The 19,531-nt window shown below is 43.1% G+C and overlaps 1 protein-coding gene across 1 annotated transcript in view; it reads left to right on the top strand.

Annotated features, from left to right (window-relative positions):
• The window catches only part of POLR2B (RNA polymerase II subunit B), a 152,921-nt gene extending 138,854 nt beyond the window's left edge, over nucleotides 1–14,067 (top strand). The window contains exons 11-12 of the mRNA XM_089689660.1: nucleotides 9,733–9,928; nucleotides 13,030–14,067. Of these exons, the coding sequence (XP_089545786.1) occupies nucleotides 9,733–9,928; nucleotides 13,030–13,119 (286 nt within the window). The 3' untranslated portion in view covers nucleotides 13,120–14,067. The remainder of the gene's footprint in view (nucleotides 1–9,732; nucleotides 9,929–13,029) is intronic.
• The last annotated feature ends 5,464 nt before the right edge of the window (nucleotides 14,068–19,531 follow it).

Genomic DNA, 19,531 nt, shown 5'->3' with positions numbered 1-19,531 from the left:
CCCTTTTTCTTTTATATTTCATTAGTGTTCTGATTTCATTCAACCTCACAAACCAATGATTCATAGTTGGAGGGGAGGTTTGCTTCCATAAGTCGGAAATGCATGCATGCCGCATTCAATAAGTGAACTGTCAAGGAATGCTTATAGCGACAGAAGGGCAATGAATTGAGATGTAATAGGTAGACCAGAGTGTCTGTACCCAGGTCCACTGAAGTCAACTGCGAGACCAAGTTCCTCACTCCTGTCTAGAACTGATTCATCAGAGGGCATTGCCAGAAATATGTAACAGCATACCTGCTTCCTTCTTGCACCGCCAGCACAACCTGGTGACGAGTGGATAAAATGTGTTTAGTAGCACCGGGGACCCAATTTCACCTGGACAAGAGTTTGTATCCCTGCTTTTGGAAGCGGTTAGCAATTGATTTGTGCATTAATTGAATAACCCAGGCAACTTGTTCTAGGGAGAAGGGCTCCTGCAGATCAGCCTCCCATTTGCACACTTAAGGAGGGACGAAGTCCCCCTCTGGTGTGTTAAGCATCTTGTACAAAATGGATAAGAGGTGAGGTGTATACTCCTTTTGCGGCACATAAATGTTCAAGGAGGTGAGTGGTCTTGTGTACAGGCTTGGGTCTGGGATGGATTGCAAGAAATTACGCAACTGGTAAGCTGACCCAGAACTTAATGAAGGTTTTACTAGAGTGCTAATTGCTTGGAGAGGCATCCAAACCCTTACAAACCTTTATCGGTGGCTGGAGGAAAGGCTGTGTTGGAGAGCGCTGGGGTGAGGGGGGAGGAATATGGGGATAACCCCTTTTGCTGAAGAGCCTGGTGAATAACCTTAATAGTGGCTCCCACAGTAGGGTGACTTTTAAGAGAATGGTAATATTTCACCAGTAACCAGAGCAGTGCCAAAAGCGCCACCTGAGCGGATTGTTCAACTTGGGCCTACAGGTTAGATCTTGGCAAAGTGCATCATGTCACTACCCTGGAAAGGTGCAATGCTTTATAGTCTGACAGCCCAACATCGCCACTCAGCTTGAGGAGGGTAAACGAAGTAACTCTTGTCCAAGCCACTTTTCCACCCCAAATAAAATTAAGCTGCTTATACCGCAGGGAAGCGAAGAATGACTGGGGAGTATGTATGGGCAAAGCCTGAATAAAGTGCAGAATCTGGGGCAGCGTTGTCATTTTATAGGCATTACAGCGTCCAAACCAAGTAAGTTAGGCCTTGCCATCTTCTAAGGTCCGACCTAATTTTAGATAAGAGAGGACTAAAATTTGCATCATAGAATGCAGAGGTGATGTCAATGCCAAGATAGCGCATGGAGGACGAGGACCAGCAAAAAGGATATAATTGCTCTAAGTGTCCCTTGCAAGATTGATATTTAGAGCCACTGATTTGGAAAATTAATAGAGAAATTGGAAAGCTGACCATACTGTGCGAACAAGGAAAGCAATTCAGGCATAGAGGTCCTCTGGATTGATAAGACTGAACAAAAGATTGTCTGCATAGGCCACGATCTTGTATTTGTTATGAGAAAGTTTCAGACCTGTAATGACTGGGTTGGATCAACCTTGCACAAGAAAGGTTCAAGAGTTTGTATTAAAATTAATGGAGAAAGAAGGCAACTCTGTTGGGTTCCATTGGTCATTGGGAAGTAGTTTGAACGAGTCTCATTAATTTTCAGTTTGGCCATGGGGTGGGAGTACAATGCAGAAATCCACAACGCCATGTGAATGCGCAGTCTCACACGATCTAAAAAAAAAAAGGCCAATCCACTCGATCGAAGGCCTTTTTCAGCATCGGTGGACAATAGCATGAAAGGTTGGGCCTTTGATCGAGCAGAATGGATCAGGTCGATAATCTACTTTGTGTTATCCCTTGCTTCCCTCTGTGGGACGAATCACACTTGGTACACATGAATAAGCTCAGGGATGTGGGGGAGCAACCTATTTGCTATGATTTTCGAAAACATTTTAAGGTCGGGCAGCACATTGGCTAAATGGTTAGCACTTCTGCCTGGCAGTACTAGGGTCATTGGTTCGAATCCCAGCCACAGCACCATCTGCCTGGAGTTTGCATGTTCTCCCTGTGCCTGCGTGAGTTTCCTCCAGGTACTCCGGTTTCCTCCCACACTCCAAAGACATGCTGGTAGGTTAATTGGATCCTGTCTAAATTGGCCCTAATATATGTGTATGTATGAATGTAAGTGGTCAACATTTAGAAGGACAATGGATCTGTAATTGCTGCATAAGGAGTGATCTTTGTCCGGTTTCAGAGGAACTGTGATATAGGCCCTCAACATGTCTGACGGGGAAAGGTGGCCATCCAAATGCGATTTGTATACCCATAGTAAAGGAGGCGAAAGATCTCTAAAAGTTGTATAATAATTTAGGGTCAAACCATATGTACCGCATTGGCTTTGGTGTAGGACAATGCGAAGTCTAGCTCCTCAGTGGTGATCAGACTCTCCATCCCCATGCAAGTCTGCAAAGGTAAGGGAGGGCATGTCTGAGGATTCTAAAAAAGAGGCTATCAGATCCTGCTGCTGGGATGTGAGCTGAGGGGTGTGACTATTCAGGTTATAGAGATTCTGGTAAAATCTCTGAAATGTCTTAGTAGGGAGGTTGAGTCTGTGACCTTGGCCCCCGTAGGAGTAGTGATCTGGGAAACCATCAGTTTCGATGAGGAGCCCCAGAGTGCATTCGCTAAAAGGGTTATTCCTAAATTCGTAAAATGTCCTTTGACATCTACAAAGTTTATCCTGTATGGTCACCTGTACTATAGTTGTTCTCTCAAAAGCAGTAGTTCCTTTTACGTAGATAAGACTAGGGACTTTTTGAGGGTAGTTTCCAGTTACGATCAAATAGCGCAGTTGTCAGCATAGTCCTTTCTTCAGATTGGCCCCATGTTTAATAAAAAGCCCCCGAATTGTACATTTGTGATCCCTGACTCTGGGACATCATTTGTTTGAAAATAAGATGCAAGTGCCTGGAATACCTCTGCCGTGATGGTAGGGTCCTTTAACAATGCCTCTGTGAACCTCCAGGAGGAGAGTTGGTGTACATTAAGTGACAAGTCCAGCTCCATATGTATGGAAGCGTGGTCAGAAAAAATTGAGTCAGTCAAAGTGTTATATACTGTTCTCCATAGAATCTTCTAGACTGTTCTGCATGCAGAAGAAAAAAAATTATTTAGGCTCAGATATGTTTGGTAGACGAGAGAGAAGGTGTAGTCTCGATCGTTTGGGCGACCATTAGATTCAGAAGGTGTAGTTCTGTTTTAGCCGTTTGAAATAGGAGTAAGAAAGGTGGGAGGACCCTCTAGACACATCCAATAAAGGGTCATAAGCCAAGTTAAATTTGCCCCCCACTAGCAACACCCCTTCACAGTGTGCCAAGAGGAGTGGTAGCAGTCTTTTAAGTCATCTCGGTCAGTGTTTGGGAAATAACATTTACCAGCATTACCTTCGTCGTCCCTATTGTGCCTTTTGAGGTATGTGCCATCATCATCCGTTATTAGTGCACCCAGTTGCCATGGAAGAGATTGAGCTATCAAAATACTCATGCTTTGGGTATGAGGGGAAGGGCAATAATACATCACTGGGTATGTATGATGAAATAACTTGGGCACCTTTTCCCCAAGAAAATGGGTCTCCTTCAAAAAAGACTACCTGGCTACGCATCTTAGCAAGGTTGCGAAGTAGTCTTGTTCTTTTTGGGAGCTTTCTGGCCTCAGACGTTATGTGAGATAAATTTAATGGGACACTGCCGCGGCTTCCCCTTTCTGACAACCAGTCCCTCATTTTCCAAGGAAAATTAGGGAAGAGAAGGGGGTAGGGAAAGAAAACAGGGAAAAAAGAAAAAAAAAAGGGAGGGGTGGAGATAGGGTATTAAATAACTATGCTGAGGTGCACAGATTTCTGATGGTTCTCAGCAGTGTCTCCAAAAATAATATTATGCCAGGAAACGCCCAGACAATTAATTCAGGAAGCTAAAGGTGCTTCCAAATATAACAATTTCTGAAACTAGTTTAACTGAATTAATTCTGAATTAACTTTTAGCCAAACAAAATCCTTTAAGAATACAAATCAGATCTATGTGAATAATAACTCGATTATGAAATAAATTTTTATTTACAGAAGTCACTTACAACACATAATAGCCAATTGTGATGCACATAGAAGCCAAGACAATTTGCATAAAGGTTACAAAATTTGCCCATTGCAATAGAGTACATATAGATAGGATGAGTAAGTTTGATCATTTCTACTCATAGACAAAATAACCAGTGATAAATACTTATCAGACAATAGTCTGGGTTTTACAGAATTTCAACGGTTATTCCCCTGCAGAAGCAATAAGCGTTGAACTACGCAAAACTGTATGTCAATATGGCAACAAATTAAATACGTTAACACTAAAATATCAAAATTTGGGTGGTTATCGTGAGGGAGAACAATTAGGTTACACCGAGAAAAGTGACAATAAGTTTATTAATCTAGTCAAGCAGAATCACCAGAATATAGATTATAATTACCCACCAAGGATCAGGTAACACAAAGATGGCTGCCTATTGATGGGTGGAGTAAAGCTCTCACAAAATGGCATCCAGTCAGGCTGGAATTGTGTGTCCTGAGTGTGAACGGATGTGTGCAGTCTCTTGGATGGTCAGGTGGAGTCAGATGGATGCAGTGTGCCCGACGATCAGATGAATGGCTGTGATTTGATCTGTCTATCTGACTTTCTCTTTTATCTATTGCAACGCAATACATTCATAAAATTTGAATATACCGACCCAGAAGGTAGCCCGCAAGGCGTTACCTTCTTTCTATTGGTGAATTTGTCTAATACTCCACCCAATGTTTATATATACAGTCATGGCCGAAATTGTTGGCACCCTTGATATTTCTCCAGGAAATCATGTATTTCTCACGAAACGTATTGCATTAACACATGTTTTGCTATACACATGTTTATTCCCTTTGTGTGTATTGGGACAAAACAAAAAAAGGGAGGAAAGAAAGCAAATTCGACATAATGTCACACAAACCTCCAAAAATGGGCTGGACAAAAGTATTGGCACCCTTTCACAACTGCGGATAAATAAGAATGTTACAAGCATGTGATGCTCCTGTAAACTCACCTGGGGCAAGTAACAGGTGTGGGCAATATAGAAATCACACCTGAAAGCAGATAAAAAGGAGAGACGTTCACTTAACCTTTGCATTGTGTGTCTGTCTGTGCCACACTAAGCATGGACAACAGAAAGAGGAGACGAGAACTGTCTGAGGACCTGAGAACCAAAATTGTGGCAAAATATCAACAATCTCAAGGTTACAAGTCCATCTCCAGAGAACTAGATTTGCCTTTGTCCACAGTGCGCAACATTATCAAGAAGTTTGCAACCCATGGCACTGTAGCTAATCTCCCTGGTCGTGGACGGATGAGGAAAATTGATGAAAGATTGCAACGCAGAATAGTCCGGATGGTGGATAAGCAGCCCCAAACATGTTCCAAAGACATTCAAGCTGTCCTGCAGGCTCAGGGAGCATCAGTGTCAGCGCGAACTATCCGTCGACATTTAAATGAAATGAAACGCTATGGCAGGAGACCCAGGAGGACCCCACTGCTGACACAGAGACATAAAAAAGCAAGACTACAGTTTGCCAAAATGTACTTGAGTAAGCCAAAAGCCTTCTGGGAAAACGTCTTGTGGACAGATGAGACCAAGATAGAGCTTTTCGGTAAAGCACATCATTCTACTGTTTACCGAAAACGGAATGAGGCCTACAAAGAACAAAACACAGTACCTACGGTAAAATATGGTGGAGGTTCAATGATGTTTTGGGGTTGTTTTGCTGCCTCTGGCACTGGGTGCCTTGACTGTGTGCAAGGCATCATGAAATCTGAGGATTACCAAAGGATTTTGGGTCGCACTGTAGGGCCCAGTGTCAGAAAGCTGGGTTTGCGTCCAAGATCCTGGGTCTTCCAGCAGGACAATGACCCCAAACATACGTCAAAAAGCACTCAGAAATGGATGGCAAAGAAGCGCTGGAGAGTTCTGAAGTGGCCAGCAATGAGCCCAGATCTAAATCCCATTGAACACCTGTGGAGAGATCTTAAAATTGCTGTTGGGAAAAGGTGTCCTTCCAATAAGAGAGACCTGGAGCTGTTTGCAAAGGAAGAGTGGTCCAAAATTCCGGGTGAGAGGTGTCAGAAGCTTATTGATGGTTATAGGAAGCGACTGATTTCAGTTATGTTTTCCAAAGGGTGTGCAACCAAATATTAAGTTAAGGGTGCCAATACTTTTGTCCAGCCCATTTTTGGGGTTTTGTGTGACATTATGTCATATTTGCTTTTCTGCCTCTGTTTTATATTTGTTCCAATACATACAAAGGGAATAAACATGTGTATAGCAAAACATGTGTTAATGCAATACCTTTTTTGTGTGAAATACTTGATTTTCAGGAAAAATATCAAGGGTGCCAACAATTTCGGCCATGACTGTACATATTAACCTAATCTGTATACTTAACTACTTCTTGACTCCAGATATGGCAGCACACATGCAATATTTCTACAAAAAATATACATTTCAACAGTCTAAATATATAATAGAATTACCTCCCTTTCGGTCTTTCTTCAAATATAAGATTCCATTTTGAACATATGCACTTTAATGGAGAAGCGTCTTAATATTTAATATTCTTGTTGTCTTTTCCTGAAATGTTTCAGAAGTATCCCTTTTTTTTTTTTTTTTTTTTTTTTGTAAATGTATACACTTCTGAAAAATACCATTCCTTTTCTTGAGTCTCTACTTGGTTTTTGGAGTCTCTGGTATGTTGACTTTGTTAGGTATACAATGTCCTTCAACCTTTGGAACAATATCATTGTCATTGTGTGAACTGTCCCAGGATGTTATTCTTGGTTCACCTGGGCGAATAAAGTTTAGGGTTCTCGTAAACCTAGACCAGTGATTTTATTAATTTTGTTTTCTTTCCTGACACTCTTGTGTCTGGTGCCATAATATGTTGACCTGTGTTTGTTAGATTGAAGGTTTTGTCAACAGATACTATATGTAAGAATGTCTCTTAGGCTTCTCCATTGTTCATAAGATTAGCTCTGTAAATAGCGGGCTTGTTTGTCCAACACACTCAGCAGTTTATTCTTTTGCTGGTTAAACATTAATATGACTAGGTCACTGGCTTAGTAAGAAATTCCTAGAGCCCAAAATTAAAAAATGATAGAAATATGTATATTTCCTTACATAACAAGTTCTGACAGGTACTTGTGGATGATGAAATGTATGAATCAGATTCAGAACTTGCAAAAAAAACATTCCATGCTAGACTGTGCAGTAGTTTGCAACTCAAGAGTTCGGTAGTTTGTTGATGTTGCAGTGGAACACTGTTGCAGATGTTCACTGGTACACTGACAGGTGTTGATAGGACACTGATACACTGTGACAGTTGTGTACTGGCACACTGTGACAGATGTTGAGGGTGCACTGGCACACTGTGACAGATGTTGAGGGTGCACTGGCACACTGTGACAGATGTTGAGGGTGCACTGGCACACTGTGACAGATGTTGAGGGTGCACTGGCACACTGTGACAGATGTTGAGGGTGCACTGGCACACTGTGACAGATGTTGAGGATCCACTGGCACACTGTGACAGATGTTGAGGATCCACTGGGGACACTGACAGATGCTGCTGCTGTGGGACAGGGTGGCAGATGGCTGAACTGTGTATGATCTGTGTGTAAAATGATCAGCTACACACAGATCCCTGACAGGATGCAACAATCCCTCTGTCCCTCTCCTCACTCCTCCTCTATATCAGCTCTCACTATGAGAGCACGTAATGTGTGAAGAGGAATGTGGACTTTATAAATATGAAAGACTAGTGATTGTGTTTTTTGTTTTTTTTCGTGTTTTTTTCTGTGATTATGCTTTCTGCAACACATGTATGGATTTGTAGTGTTATTGTTTTTCACTTACTGGCACAGTTTGGTTAAGCAACTTTTATCTATTTTATTGCGCTGCGCTGTACTTTGGTGTTCTACAAACATTTATGTGGTGTGGGACGACAGTGGCAAGGAGCAACATTTTTATTTTTATTTTTTTTTTATTTTTTACATACACTGGAGTTTGAGCAGCACAGTGATTGTTGGTTGTATAAGAGACTGATCTTGTAAGTCTCCTTATATGGTAGTGCACAGAGATAAGTGGTTCTCTGTCCACATTCCTCCTCCTTGTTGGAGGCAGTATCCTTTTTCCATTTGCATGAGAATGCTGACCTTCCACCCCTGTGTCCACAACAACAATATTATACAAACACACAAAATATTATTTAGAGCAAGAAAACTAAAAGGTTTTTAAGATGTATCTAAACCCAGACAAAATGTAATTTATTGCAGCGTACCTGTTGATCTTGGCAAAAAAGAAATGTGCTTGTCAGTTCTTCTGAGCTTCACTGAAAACTCAAGAATGATGTTCTCTTATTTAAAAATCTCTCCTTCAGCATGGATTGGCAGCCCCCCATGCTGTCAGCTTCTGAGCATGTCCATGGCTACACCCACTCACCCTGCAACATGTTGGCATGCTTTTCCAAAGCTTGCCACAGTGTTCCAGGTTTAAGCAGACCCCTTCCTTTCTGGCTGTGGGAGTTGTCTTCTGTGGCATCTATTAATTAAAAGGATTATCGCATAAGAGTGTTGCACATTTGAATGGTCTGCCATTTAATGGGTGACCTCCACAATGTTTGGCCTTCCCAGTCCTGTACATTCAAAAGTTTTTTTAAAGTGATACTAAACCCAGGACCCTGCATTCACTATATCTGGTCTCCCACGGTACACACAACATGGAAATTCAATTATTTTAGTAAATATAAACTGCTAAATACCTTTTCTCATCAGCAGTTAGAGCAGTCTTATGATTTCAGCAGGTCACTGGTTAAAGCTTGTAGGAGTAGTTTTCTTTCTGCTCTAGGAAAATGTGAAACCTCTGACCCTCTGTCTGGACAGTGCTGATTAGCCAGGTGCTGATCACATGCACCTTCCCAAGAAAAAAAAAAAAACTATATAGCAATACACATTAAACTGAGCATGTGCATGTGACTACGGATTCAGTTTGTATCAGGTGAACATTTCAACAAGAGGAGAGGCAGAGAAGAAAGGATCAAACAGTCTTTTTACACAATGCTGAGGATTAACCCCTTAAGTTCTACAGTGAGTATAAGCAGCATGCTTTACTGCATATACAGACTGATTTTACTGTTGTTGGTTTAGAAACACTTTAAGTCATGAGGATCAAAGCTTTTACATATTGTATGTATGTACTGGTGCAATAGGTGTGAATATGCTCTAATATTTTTTTTTCTAATACATCATATATGTGAAATACCATATATGGCCCTGCTGGTTTCTAGCCATGAATAAAGATATTGTATTATGTACATATTATGCTTATAATGGCATTATAGATTGTTATAGGCTAAGAATCATATATGGTTTAAGTAGTTGTCTTCTAAAATAGGTGCAATTGTATATAAAAGTTTGCATATTTAAGTATAAGAAATTGGAAGAAAATCCAGCAATCATGACCATTTAAGTGTAGAGATGTGCAAGCAGAAAGGGTGCCGCCTGAAATTCAGCTTTAACTTGTATTTTTGCTTTTCAATTTGCTTTTTTTTTTTTTTTTTTTTTGGGAATGCGGTCTGACACAGTGATGGAGGTCTTCGTTTTGGAGAAATGGAACGCGACTGTCAAATAGCCCATGGTGCTGCACAGTTTCTTCGTGAAAGATTGTTTGAAGCTTCAGACCCCTACCAAGTACATGTTTGTAATCTATGCGGATTAATGGCAATTGCAAACACCAGAACCCACACCTATGAATGCAGAGGATGCCGAAACAAAACACAAGTAAGTTATTAGTATATTTAATTCATGTAAATTTTATGTTAAAAGTATGACCAAAGCTTGTTTGGGCATACTTGTCATGTGGGTCACAGGAGCACACTTAACGTTTGCACTCTTGTGACCCAGAATCAGCCAATAGAGCGCTAAAGCGTGCTTTCAGATGACATCACAGAGTTGTTCCAGTCTCTGAAAAGGATCCTGACAATAATGTCGGAATCCATTCAGATGCCTGATCAACAGCTGGTCAGCCTTTCAGCTTACCGCTGAGAGACTGAGCCAGCTGCTCCCCTCTCCTGCTCCAAGGAGCGCTGGAGGGGCAGAGCAGAAATTGGTGTCTGACAGTCACCATGCTCTGCTCAGAGTACACCCAAGAACTGAGTGAACAGCAGTCACGTGATTGCTCAGTCCTCGGATGCTGTGGCTAGATAGGTGGGTGTGGTTACCCCCCCCCCCCCCAAACAAAAAAAAAAACTTGTCCTTTAAAAATTGCTAGTTCTCCAAATATTCGCAGATATTTCATAAATATTCTGTAAAATTAAAGTACTATTTATAAAGCATTAATGGTAAAAATGTAAACTGTAATTTAATCACTTGAGTGCAAGTGTGTGTGTATCTATAGATATATACACACACCATCATTACTGTCAACTATTCATGCAACACTGTACCCATGTTTTATAACTTTTTAAAACAGAGAGAACTTTTTTGGTGGTAATTACCACTAGATGTTTAACATAGAAAGAAAAAATATCAAACATTTGCACCAATTTACTTTTCATCTCGTTACCTTTTGAAAAAATTCCTACCACAATCATCCATACAAACACTTGGCTGTCTGAGTGTGTTATTTATTTTTTTTAGTTTTTTTACAATTCAGCAGTATGGAGGTGTACAGACTGTTAAATTCAACAATTTTTAAGTGTAACCTTTGGGTTTGTATTTATAAAACCTGTTCTTTCACTAACGTGAGGTTTTGCAAATGTTGCTGATACAGTGTTCTATTTTCCAAGTCGCCTAATATTACCACTACAGGTTTTTCACTGTACCTACCCCTACTGAATTGGTAAAGTGGTCCTCTGAGTCCCTTACCTTAATGTTTAGATTGTGTGTCTCACTTGCAGTGTTGAAGAGGTATGAAGAACAGCACTCCACCTTTGTGTTCTGTATAAGTGAAGTCCTTATCTTCATAATATTTTGACAGTATGAACCCTACTGGATGGTTAATGTACAATGCCAATTGTCTAATAGGAGTAATGCAGTAACAATGTATATAAGGGCAAAACCAACCTATAGACAGCATAATGAAGAGGTGAGGTTGGGGAATCCTGTCCAATAATCTGTGTCATTCAGCAGTATTACTGTGCAGCTGCAGACTTCAGAAAACCATCCATGTCAGTAGAAGTTGTGCAGATTTAACCACTTCCTGTACAGTATTTACTGCAGTAGGGCGGCACATCCAGTTTCAGTCTCTTATAGTGATATGATTGTGCCTACTAAAGATTAGGAGTGAGCAGAGCTCCCCTCCTGTGGCCGCTTTGTCCACTGGACACAACAGATCACTTTTACTGGTAACTGGTTATCATGTGATCGCTAGTCATAGCAAATGCATAACAATGTAAACAATCGGTCTCATATTTTTCCATTCATGACCAGATTGCTTCTTGTTATGATCTGTGATTGGCCCACAGCAATCCCCCCCTCCCCTCTCCCCCCCTCCCCTCTCCCCCCTCCCCCTCCCCCCTCCCCTCTCCCCCCTCCCCCTCCCCCCTCCCCTCCTCCCCCTCCCCCTCCCCCCTCCCCCTCCCCCCTCCCCCTCCCCCCTCCCCCCTCCCCCCTCCCCCTCCCCCCTCCCCCTCCCCTCTCCCCCTCCCCTCTCCCCCTCCCCTCTCCCCTCTCCCCCTCCCCCTCCCCTCTCCCCTCTCCCCCTCCCCTCTCCCCCTCCCCCTCCCCTCTCCCCTCTCCCCTCTCCCCCTCCCCCTCCCCTCTCCCCTCTCCCCCTCCCCTCTCCCCTCTCCCCCTCCCCTCTCCCCTCTCCCCTCTCCCCTCTCCCCTCTCCCCTCCCCCCCCTCCTCCCCCTCCCCCCTCCCCCCCTCCTCACCTCTCCTCCCTCCCCCCCTCCTCACCTCTCCTCCCTCCCCCCCTCCTCACCTCTCCTCCCTCCCCCCCTCCTCACCTCTCCTCCCTCCCCCCCTCCTCACCTCTCCTCCCTCCCCCCCTCCTCACCTCTCCTCCCTCCCCCCCTCCTCACCTCTCCTCCCTCCCCCCCTCCTCACCTCTCCTCCCTCCCCCCCTCCTCACCTCTCCTCCCTCCCCCCCTCCTCACCTCTCCTCCCTCCCTCCCCTCTCGCCCCTCCCCTTCCTCCCTCCCCCCTCCTCCCCCCCCCCTCCTCCCTCCCCCTCCTCCCCCCCCTCCTCCCTCCCCCTCCTCCCCCCCCCCTCCTCCCTCCCCCCTCCTCCCCCCCCTCCTCCCTCCCCCCCCCCTCCTCCCTCCCCCCCCTCCTCCCTCCCCCCCCTCCTCCCCCCTCTCTCTTTATCTCTCTTTTTCCTCCCCCCTCTCTCTCTCTCTCTCCCTACCTCTCCTTCCCCCCTCCGCTCTCTCTCTTCTCCTCTCTCCCCCTCTCCCCCTGTCTCTCCCCCTCTCCCTTTCTCTCTCTCCCTCCCCTCTCTCTCTCCTCCCCCCCTCTCCTCCACCCCCTCCCCCCCTCTCCTCTCTCTCTCTCTCCTTCCTCTTGTTCTGTAAATGAAAGAAACGTTCTCACAGTTTCATAATATTTCTGTGTGCACTTACATGCTGGAATGCAGAGTTTCAGAATATTTCTGTGTGCATACATTTACAGAACTATCTTTCTCTGGTGCAATGTTAGCATGTAAAAAAAAATGCAAAAGACAATGCCAAAAATAATGTTAAATTTAAATGATAAATATTGCAAAACACAAATATCAAATGCATTCTGTATATAATGTATGTTTTTGTTTTGTTTTTTTTAATTGATTTCTTTTGAGATAAAAACCACATGAGTTATTTTAACTCAAAAATGTATGAGGTATTTATATACAGTTACGGTTCTATATTAAGTCTGACTTTTTTTTTTTTTTTTTTTTAGATTTCCCTGGTACGAATGCCTTATGCCTGCAAACTTCTTTTTCAGGAGCTTATGTCGATGAGCATTGCCCCACGCATGATGACATCCTAGTTCAAATTTGTTTGTAAAAAAAACACTGTTATGTGATTAATAGATATGACTATATCAGATAAAAGATATGACTATATCAGCCCAAAATAAATATTTTTTTCAGCTGTATGCAATGTGCAGTATGGAAGTCAATCTGTTTTGTATCTCATTTGTTTTGTTACAGGTAATTATTTAATTGTAGAATTCAAGGTTTTTTTGTGTGTTGTATAAAGTAGGCAAGAACATGTGTTATTTTTGTACTGTTGTCTGTGTCCCAATTTAGGCAATCTCATTTTGCTTTATTTCATACAATAGTGTGGATGAAAATCCTTAATAGGGACACAAATAAAAACTGATAAATGTTCTGACTTTTGACCATTTTAGCCAAAGCCAAACATGTTTTTAGAAGTAGTGCTTCAGTTAGTAGGGTAAAGGGTCAGTTAGGCTGCTTTCACACTGATGCATTCTTTTAGAAGTGCACTTCAACCGGATCGCATGGTACATTTGTACTATGCAATCCGGTGCAGGCAAGCACGTTTGAGCTGTCATTAACTTACTATTGACTCCCACTGCAGATCACATCTGCAGCATGTTTGAACAAGGCACGGGATGCAAATTTTCAGCATCTGGTGTGAATTGGTCCTTAACTCCTATGGGATTGTTCACAGCACTGCGCTGCAGGTGCGGTGCTTTTGAAAGTTGCTGTATCTTCAGTTGCGTTTTGGTGTGTTTTTTGAGTCACTTGTCTGCACCCAGAAAACACATCTAAAACACAGTGAAAACGCACGTGCATTTTTGCTGCAGAGCAGTGTGAAAGCAGCCTCAATACAGTACATATGAGGCTTATGTATGTCTGCTAATTTTTTTTTTTTTTTTTTTGAAGACTTCAAAACTTATCTCTTGTCAAATCCTGCCTTTACAATGAGACATTTTAGAATTTTTTTCATTCAATAAATAATTTGAAATAAAGTATCCACTATTAATTTCTTACAGTTAAATTACCTGCAACGCATCAAATTTTGCGACTAGAGCTAGCTATAGTGTCAGGATGGAATTTAGAAGTTCTTATTGTCCAAAACCGTATACAGAAACAGTTCTAGTAATATGTACACCAAGCTTACCCAAGTGCCCATAAAAAAAGTGCAGTAATATTTCCCTGGTTCAACCACATACCTTCCCATACCCAAGCCAAAATGCTGATACAACAGAATGATTAGGGGAATCTGCCCCAACTGGACCCAGATAAATAACTATATGAATAAATTAAAAAAAAACAACAATGAGCAGCAGTCACTAAAAGACAAAAGTGTACAAAAATAAACTGATACAACAGAACCTAAAGATGTATTGACTTTAGAAGTACCATAAGAGACAACATATTTGTAATAAAATCATTCATTACTGCTGGGCGGCACTGATGGGGGGGGCACAGGTGGGTGGCACTGTTGGGCACAGGTGGGTGGCACTGATTACAGGTGGGTGGCATTGTTGGGCAGTGATGGGTGGCACTGGTGGGCACTGATCATCAGTGCCGACCTGTTCTCTGACAATTGCCAGTTATCGGCAGTACTTTCCTCATGCTGTGACAGCGTGAGGAAAGTGCAGCCAATAACCGCCAACTGTATATACCCGGTGATCTGACGTGTCATTGGACACAGCTGATCACGTGGTAAAAAGGCCGCTGTGATTGGCCTTTTACCACATCACATGATCAGCTGTGTCCTTAGGACACAGCAATAACTGAGATTGCCGGGGTCGCGCGGGAGGGCATGTTCTGGGAGGACATCATATGACGTCTTCCCAGATCTGGACAACTGCGCTGTAGCCGTCATTCAGCTATAGCGTGGTTGTCAAGTGGTTAAACAAGATATTGCACAGTTGAAGTCAGATACTAGCCATCTTGGCAATAGGCTGGAAACACTGCAGAAAAAATTTAAGAAACCACCCCAGCTGTATCATCACTTAAAGACAAATATGCGGCACAAGATCAGAGCATTGAGGCCCTCCTTTGCCAACTGGAAGATTGAGAACTGCAGCCGCCATTCCAATATTTGTATCCATGGGCTGCCAGAGGCCACGGCGGCAAAGGATATTGTCCTCACTTTCCTATTTCTGTGTGCATACTTTCACTACACTGTACTCACCAAATTCTCAACAGCTTTCTTTCCTTGACTCAATCCTGGAACATTTAGCTGACTATAGGGAGGGACGATTGATCCTGGGTGGGAACTTTAATGTTAGCCCAGATCCCTCTGGATTTTTCCTCACAACGCCTAACCTATTCCTATGCTTTTCTGAAGCACTTTCGCAAATGTTTTCAAAATTGTGCTTAGGTGGATAACTGGAGGGGCCCTACAAGAGTCTGAGAGGGACTACAGCTATTATTCCAAGGTACATGATACCTATACCAGAATTGACTTACTGTTTGTGGATCAAACTGCTCTAGATCTTTTAACTGATTCTACTATAGAACAGATCACCATATCTGACCATGCCCCAATTATGGCTTCCCTTCTACTGCCCCACTCTGCAGCTAGAGCATGGTCGTGGCAGCTAATTAAAAAACTGGATGATGTTGAGGTAGCGGAAGCCTCAGACACTCTGCATTATTTTGCAGAGAATAACACTCGGGAGACCAGTGATGGTGCTCTTTGGAAACACCATTATCCAAGGTACTTTCATTGCTCAGGACTCCAGGCTTAAGAAGGAGAGACAGGCAGACTTCCATCAAGTCCTTACTGCCTTACAAAAAGCAGAGCCGCAACAGTTGTCGTGGCTGACTTCCGACACTCATCGACACCTGACGGAACTACGTGAGCTGTTCTCTAAACTCTCGGACTGCCGTATTTGCTGCCAACTTCGTTACATCACTCATCAATATTATGAATACGGTAACAAGTGTTGAAAGATGCTTACGAGGGCACTATGTAAACTCTGCATTTCCACTTTTGTTCATAAACTCCATTTCCCCTCAGGGGTTGCGGCGCACCACACCTTTTAAGATTGCTTCTTTATTCCACAACTATTACGCAACCTTGTATGATTGGGACTCTGCCTCCTTTCCTTTTAGATGTCTTGCAGAAGAAGTTTAGTATTGAGCCCTATCTCTATTCTTTGGGACTTTCCACACTATCCTCCAAACAACGGGTGGAATTAGAAAAATCTATCTCCCCTGAGATAGATTTTAGATATTAGCATTCGTGAAGTCCCTGCCAAATGGGAAAAGGCCAGGGCCTGGTGGTTTTACTAAGGCTTACTATATAAAGTTCTTTCCTTTGCTCCAACCCCATATGCATACGTACTTTAACTCCATAGCTTCCCAGGGTCACATCCCTTTAGGTGCCTTATTAGCACACATCACTATCCTCTCGAAAGAAGGGAAGGACGATACCCTTCCTTAGAACTATAGCCCAATTTCCCTGCTTAACACCGGCTTAAAATTTTTGCTAAAATTCTCACCAACCGGCTGAAACATCTCCTTCCCTCTGAAATTCATCCTGAGAAAACAGGATTTATTGTGGGACTTGAAGCTAGAGAACTCCATAAGGGCAATCCAGCGTGTTCACTGAGCATGTACGCATGATAATCTGATCCTCTTTACTGATGCTGAGAAGGCGTTCGATGGGGTGAACTGGAGCTTTCTTAGGGCTGTCTTGGAGAGGCTGGGCCTAGGTCCCCATATGTTGAGCTGGATTGCTGCGCTTTTTACCTCTCCAACCGCACAAGTCGGGGTCAACTAATCCCTCTCTGCGGTGTCCCCCATCAGGAATGGCACGAGGCAGTTGCCCACTTTCCCCTCTCCTGTTCACTCTGGTATTGGAACCCTTACTTTGGAAAATCCAGGCCAAAACATCTGCGGTTCTGGTAGGCTCAACTCTTCGCCTACTTAGATAACCTTTTCACGTCATTGACCCCACTATCTCACTGCCAAACCTGCTGAAGGAACTAATGGCCAAGTATCCAATTTCAAGATAAATTACGCAAGGTCCGAAATCCTGCTGATTACCATACCTCGAATTCCTCATTCACTGGACACCCCAACTACCTTTTTGTATTTAGACCACACGGATTCCCTTTATTCCTCTAAGTATGCCCCTTATTGTGTCAAATTCGCCGCAACTTACAGGCATAGGATAGGGCCTCTTTTACATGGATAGGTCATATTAATATTATAAAAATTACCATTTTGCCCCATATACTTTTCTTCCTGCAGATGGTACCTGTCTCCCTGCCTAAATGCTTTTTTTTTTCTTGAGCTTTGTCATCTCTTTACCTTGTTTGGGGCCGCAAGAGACCACGACTGGCCTGGTCTATACTGAAATGTTCTAAGGGGGCGGGAGGCTTGGGCATACATGACATACAACTCTGATAGGGCTGTTGCACTTCAGCAGATCCTCAACTGGATGTTTCATGTTTCCTCTAAGCTTTGGGTCTCTCTTGGAAAAACTATAGCAGGTCTACGCACTTTGGGTCCCATCAGGCGCTAGGGGTTTCTCAGATTGGGTCTCTCCATTGACTACCCATGTCCTCACGGTCTGGGTAGGTCACTCTCGTTTGGCCCCCCCTTTCACCACTGGCACCAGTAAGGGGTCTCCCCCAGGGGAACAGCTTTCCTATTTTGGACCGTGGGTGAGGGATGGAAACTAGTTTGAATTAGTTTGTCTCCTTTTCTGGAGGGAGGTACCCTGGCCTCACTTACCTCTCTTAGGGAGCGTTTTGATGGCTTCCCTTTCAACCTCTGGAAACACGGCCAGCTCCGCCATTTCTTTTTCACACAGACTCGCCTAACTCAGATTAGGCTCACTCTTACAAGCTTCGATCGCCTGTGGGTTGCCAGAGACCCCGTCCCACATATGTTCTCAGTCCTCTATAAACTGCTTGTTTTTGCTACCTCCAATACTAAGCCTGTATATATCAGGGAATGGGAATGAGACCTCCAGTGTTAGTTTCCTGATGAACAACTGCAACACCTATAACAGTTGACACAATCCAGCTCTATTGACACGAAGACTCAGGAGAATAACTACAAATTGTTGTCGATGGTACTGTGTACCCACTGCACTTGCTCGGATCTACTTGTCCATTTCTGAGCTCTGCTGGAGAGGCTGTGAACAGAGAGGCACATTCCTCTGCATTTTGTAAGATTGCCCTGTGCGCTCGCTTTTCTGGGTTGACATCTGGGACCACATATAGGAGATTTTGGACATAATCTCCCCCTCTTGCCTAAACATTTTTTTACTTCACACCCCTACCATACCTTTTTCTCACTACAACACTGTGCTCTCCCTCGCCTCCTCAATGCCGCAAAACACCTTGTTCCTATCAACTGGAAGAGTTCTCGTGTCCCCACCTGGGAAGATTGGATTGGGAAGGTGATGGAGATAATGGAGGCTGAAGAGTGGATTGCCACATGTACTCAAAACCATTTTAAAGCTATCTGGGTATCCTGGAGGCACTACACCTCTGGATTGCCTGCACCGTCCAGCTTAGATGTAGCTCTGCTGGCACTTGCAGATCCCACCTTCAAACAACTTGTCCAGACGCATCAGACATCCTATTTTTCCCCTCCTGCCGCTGTACTCTTTACTGGGTGGTAGTTGGGGTTTCCTTTTATTTGTGCCTATTGACACCTTTTAACTTTTTTTTTTAAATTTCAGCCCGCGACCTAGATATGGTTGGCGTTTGTTTACGTATTGTAATGAGACCTCATTTTGACTACCCTGGATGTTTGTTTTATTTTGTTTGTCTCGGGTTAGCTTATTATGCCGCTAGTTCTTATTTTGTGATGGAGACATGTATCTTTTATGCTTCGTCAACGGCATTGGAAGACTTGAGCTTGATTATGACTCTTTCTGTATATGACCTGTCTAGTTGATTTCCTTTGTACTGTTTTTGTTTTTACACTAAAAGATTAGATTAGAAAAAAATTCTACTTACAAAATGACTAATGCAGTCTATATAGATCAAATCCACTTCCAAACAAATATCCAAAGACCATGAATGGACTTCATGCAGCCCATAAAAGTATATTAAAATATCAATAGGTGCTTGATATGCTGGATTATCAAAAGGACTCCTTGCATGAAAGAAAATATCCATCATTAATCACTATCCCAATGCCTCATTAGTACATGTCATATGAAAATGATATTGGCACTCACCAAATTTCCAGAAGAAAAATGAAAGCTGGTTGAATATAGAACTGGCACTACTTGACTGCATTATCTCACGACGATGACATAGTGATACTAAGCAGCCATAAACTGCTCAAATCCTGCAACAGATTAAAAAAAAAACAACCACCCCTTAATAATGCTGTATATCAATCCTATATCCATAGGGCTGTTATCTCAAACAATAGAATCACTAGGAGTCATGAGAGTCACCCAACCATTAAACATACCATCATCGTAAGTCCTGCTGTACAACCACT

This window comes from Staurois parvus, unplaced genomic scaffold (assembly GCF_062004578.1).
Source record: "Staurois parvus isolate SC_StPar_1 unplaced genomic scaffold, SC_StPar_1.0 ptg000489l, whole genome shotgun sequence".
In the NCBI taxonomy this organism is placed as follows: Eukaryota; Metazoa; Chordata; class Amphibia; order Anura; family Ranidae; genus Staurois; species Staurois parvus.
This window is presented reverse-complemented; position numbering and strand designations above follow the sequence as displayed.